The sequence below is a fragment of the Equus quagga genome, unplaced genomic scaffold, assembly GCF_021613505.1.
Source record: "Equus quagga isolate Etosha38 unplaced genomic scaffold, UCLA_HA_Equagga_1.0 HiC_scaffold_14198_RagTag, whole genome shotgun sequence".
Taxonomy (NCBI): domain Eukaryota; kingdom Metazoa; phylum Chordata; class Mammalia; order Perissodactyla; family Equidae; genus Equus; species Equus quagga.
The window spans coordinates 1-4,210 of record NW_025792612.1 but is presented as its reverse complement, the minus strand read 5'-3'; the positions used below and the strand labels follow the sequence as shown (position 1 = coordinate 4,210).

The following is a 4,210-nucleotide window of genomic DNA, read 5'->3' as shown; positions in this document are numbered from 1 at the left end:
CTGTGAGGACAGGGAATTGCCAGGATGAGGGCTGGACCAAAGGACCCATGGAATTGGGGTGGGGGGCCTTCCTCTAAGGGACAAAGGGGCTCTTGAGGAGGAACAGCATCCTTAAGGAGAAGGCTGAAGCTTTTAGGGCAGGAGCTGAGGCGAGGCTCGGGAGGCTGTGGGAAGCGACGAGCCTGTGGCCAGGCCAAGCCCAGGTCAACATGGTCCCCACGAGGGTAGGAAGCACGGTGGCGGCTGGCCAGGGCGGGCAGGCGTGCTTTCCTGCCGTGGCCAGACTCCTCTGTGCTAGCATGTTCCCTGGGGGCTTCTGGGTGACCGTGAAAACATCCCACCAGAAACCATCAGGAATGCCCCCTCCAGCCTTCCAGAACAAAGGAACTGGTTCACCTTTGAGGGTGAGTGAAATGAGCAGAACGCAGTGAACAAGCAGCAAGGAGCAGAGCACGATGTCTGATTGAGAAGGAGGATGTTTTATTGAGAAGGATTTGGGCGGAGGGAGAAGGAGGTGTCGGAGTGGGAAGGGTCGACCCCCTTAGGGGTCCCGTGACAGCAGGTCCCTGAGGGTGTGGGCGACTCGGGGACCTAAGGACAGTCTGAGGGGGACAGTTTCTTCTCCACGGTTTTCCCTTGGTGCTTGACCTGGCAGCTGACGCTGCTGTACGATTTCCACTGTGCGGAAGTCCGCGTCAGGTAGCTGCTGGCCGCGTACTTGCCGTTGCTCTGTTTCGAGGACCTGGTGGTCTGGACGCCGTCGGTGGTGACAGCGTCATTTACCTTCCAGATCACCTCCAAGCCGCTGGGGGAGAAGTCACTGATGAGACACACCACTGTGGCCTTGTTGGCATTGAGCTCCTCAGAGGAGGGCGGGAAGAGAGAGACTGAGGGTGTAGACGTGGGACCACCTGCAGGATGGGAGAGGGGCAGGAGGTCAGAGGTCTGGGGTCCATGACGGGAGGTCCTGACCTTAGCCTCGATGTGGGCTACCAGTCCCTGAAGGCCAGGGTCTGGGCCTCAGGCTGGCCCTTGTTCCCTGAGGTCAGGTCGGTGATGGGTGGGGCCACTCACCTCCTGTTGGGAGAACCTCAGGGCCTGAGTCTAGGCCGTTCTGGGCTCCTCTCAGGGCGCCACGTCTCCCTCAGGTTCACATGCCTCCTAAGCCACCATCCCACCCTCTGCTCCCCTGACGCTGGCTGCCATCAGCCTTGAGGTGTCCTGTTTCCTTTGGCAATCTTTCTGTCCTGTGCATCTGTCTGTGTGAGGTCTGCTCCCAGGGCCCCGTCCCCAGTGTCCTCCTACAGGATGTCTGTGTGTCCTGGGTTGTGGCTCTCCCTCCTTTCACGGAGGGGATTCTTGCCCAGAGTCCCCGTGAGAGCATCGTTGCAGCTGCCACCCTCTCCCCACAGACAGCGGCCTAGGGCTGCGGGGCATGGAGGGGGTGTCGGCCCCGGGGCTGGATTGCAGGGCCCCCAGGAGATGCGGGGTTTCCGTGGGAGGTGGCTGTTCTGTATGAGGCTGGGGCTGCATCTGTTCTGAAGGACCTCCCTGACCTGTGAGGTTCTAGTGGGGAATTTGTCTCTCCTTGGTCCTGTGTCTGCCTGGCAGGGCCTGTCCCCGTCAGGTGTCCCTCTGAGGAGTCCCCAGCCCGGCTGTCTGCTCTGAGGTCTCTCCTTTGGACCTGAGTGTCCCGACCCCTGTCTTGTCCAGGGCATCCCGCCTGTCCTGGAGCAGGTGGAGGGAGCTCGCTCCCTGGGGCCCCCTTGTCAGAGGAAATGCTCCCTCCATCCTGTGCCCCTTGTCCAGCCTCCTCCTCCTTCTCTCCAAGCCCTGAAACCCAGCGAGGGCTGCCCTCCCTCGCCCCTCGCTGGCCCCGACAGATCCCAGAGAAGGCCGAAGCCAAGACCGCTGAGCCTTTCCGAGCATCCTTCCCACATCCCGTGGCTCCCGTGGCCCAGCCAGAGCCCCCTGTGCCCAGGCCCCCGGGGCCAGAGACCGCGAGGGAGCAGAACATGGAGGGTCCAGAGGAGAACAGCCCCCGAGAGTGAGGCCGGGGTCTCAGGGAGGAGGAGCAGGGGCAGGAAGGGGTCAGTGGGATGGAACCCTCCTGCGAGACAAAGTGTCCGACGAGAGGGAACAGTGTAGACGGGGTGAGTGGCCAGAGCAAAGGGTGAAGGTGGAGTCATCCAAAGGGGTCGAGACCCCAGCCCCAGTCAGGACAGAAAGGACAGAAAAGTCCAGCCCGAGTTCGCTGCCAACACCGGAGAGGAGGGAGAGGGGGAGACTCACCTGCGATGGTCAGGTGGGTGCCTCCGCCGAATACACCACACAGTGACACAGCCTCGAACAAAAAGCTCCTGGCACCCACTTCCCCAGGCCCCCTGCAGCTGCACGGGAGGCCCAGAGTCCAGCCTCCTTGTCATGGGGACTGGTCGCCTGATGGGAGGGTGGGAGTTGGGCCCCCTCCCCACCTGCAACTGTCCCCTGTCGGAGGTGGGGTGCCATCCATGCCCAGTCGTGCCGGGTCAGGCAGGAACGTGGGAGAGTCTCCTCATATCCCAGGAACCCTCCATTCCTGAGAGGAGCTGTGTGTCACTGGCTCGGCTTGTTTCGGGAAGGTCATAGTGGCAGGAGTGAGAAAGGCCGTGTACCTCCCAGGGATGGTGGCGCCTGTGCACTCTGCAGAGCTGAGCTCTTGGGAGGATTCTGGAAGCCACCGAGGCCTAGAGACGTGCCCAACATGGCCACGTTTGCAAGAGGTGGTGTGCGTGTGTGTGTGTGTGTGTGAGTGCGTGTGTGTGTGTGTGTGTGTGTGTGTGTGTGTGTGTTCATGCTGGTTTTGTTAGCCAGCTCCTATGAGCGTGTGTTTGTGAGCGTGTGTGTGTCTAGTGTGTCTGTCTCTCTGGTAACTCTGATCCCGCATTCCGTGCTGCCTCCTAGGCCTGGAGTCTGTTTAGTCTCAGACCCAGTTCAGAGCTCCCAGGAACAGGAGTCACTGCACAGACATACCCCTGGCTGAATCCTCGAATCTGGCTATTGATTCTTGAGTTCGAACTGAAGAGGTCCATGGAACAGCCATGGACACAGGCCCTGAGTGCTTGTGGGTTATTGTTGAGCTGGCCTCTGAGAAGTTCGAGAGAGCAGAGCTGGCCTGTGGCACACAGCTCTGGGACATGAGTGACACACGAGGAAGGAGGAGACCCCAGGAGGAGTGTGGGAGCGAGTGAGCGGGTACCAGGGAGCGAGGGTCCTGTAGAGATTGTGACAGGGATGGTCTGGGGGAGGGGGCACAGGGCAGTGTCCCTGGGGAGGCCGGAAAATGAGGATGGCCCTGAGGAAGGGGACGCGGTGTAGACTGTGAGGACAGGGAATTGCCAGGATGAGGGCTGGACCAAAGGACCCATGGAATTGGGGTGGGGGGCCTTCCTCTAAGGGACAAAGGGGCTCTTGAGGAGGAACAGCATCCTTAAGGAGAAGGCTGAAGCTTTTAGGGCAGGAGCTGAGGCGAGGCTCGGGAGGCTGTGGGAAGCGACGAGCCTGTGGCCAGGCCAAGCCCAGGTCAACATGGTCCCCACGAGGGTAGGAAGCACGGTGGCGGCTGGCCAGGGCGGGCAGGCGTGCTTTCCTGCCGTGGCCAGACTCCTCTGTGCTAGCATGTTCCCTGGGGGCTTCTGGGTGACCGTGAAAACATCCCACCAGAAACCATCAGGAATGCCCCCTCCAGCCTTCCAGAACAAAGGAACTGGTTCACCTTTGAGGGTGAGTGAAATGAGCAGAACGCAGTGAACAAGCAGCAAGGAGCAGAGCACGATGTCTGATTGAGAAGGAGGATGTTTTATTGAGAAGGATTTGGGCGGAGGGAGAAGGAGGTGTCGGAGTGGGAAGGGTCGACCCCCTTAGGGGTCCCGTGACAGCAGGTCCCTGAGGGTGTGGGCGACTCGGGGACCTAAGGACAGTCTGAGGGGGACAGTTTCTTCTCCACGGTTTTCCCTTGGTGCTTGACCTGGCAGCTGACGCTGCTGTACGATTTCCACTGTGCGGAAGTCCGCGTCAGGTAGCTGCTGGCCGCGTACTTGCCGTTGCTCTGTTTCGAGGACCTGGTGGTCTGGACGCCGTCGGTGGTGACAGCGTCATTTACCTTCCAGATCACCTCCAAGCCGCTGGGGGAGAAGTCACTGATGAGACACACCACTGTGGCCTTGTTGGC

The 4,210-nt window shown here is 60.7% G+C and overlaps 1 gene segment (V, D, J or C); it reads right to left on the bottom strand.

Annotated features, from left to right (window-relative positions):
- Positions 1–458: 458 nt before the first annotated feature.
- Positions 459–4,163, bottom strand: LOC124231972 (immunoglobulin lambda constant 6-like; the record flags this gene model as incomplete). The annotated part of the segment is given in 3 exon segments: positions 459–911; positions 2,293–2,390; positions 4,029–4,163. Coding segments are annotated over 3 exon segments (553 nt in total), but the record flags the coding sequence as incomplete, so codon positions are not given.
- Between the last annotated feature and the right edge of the window lie 47 nt (positions 4,164–4,210).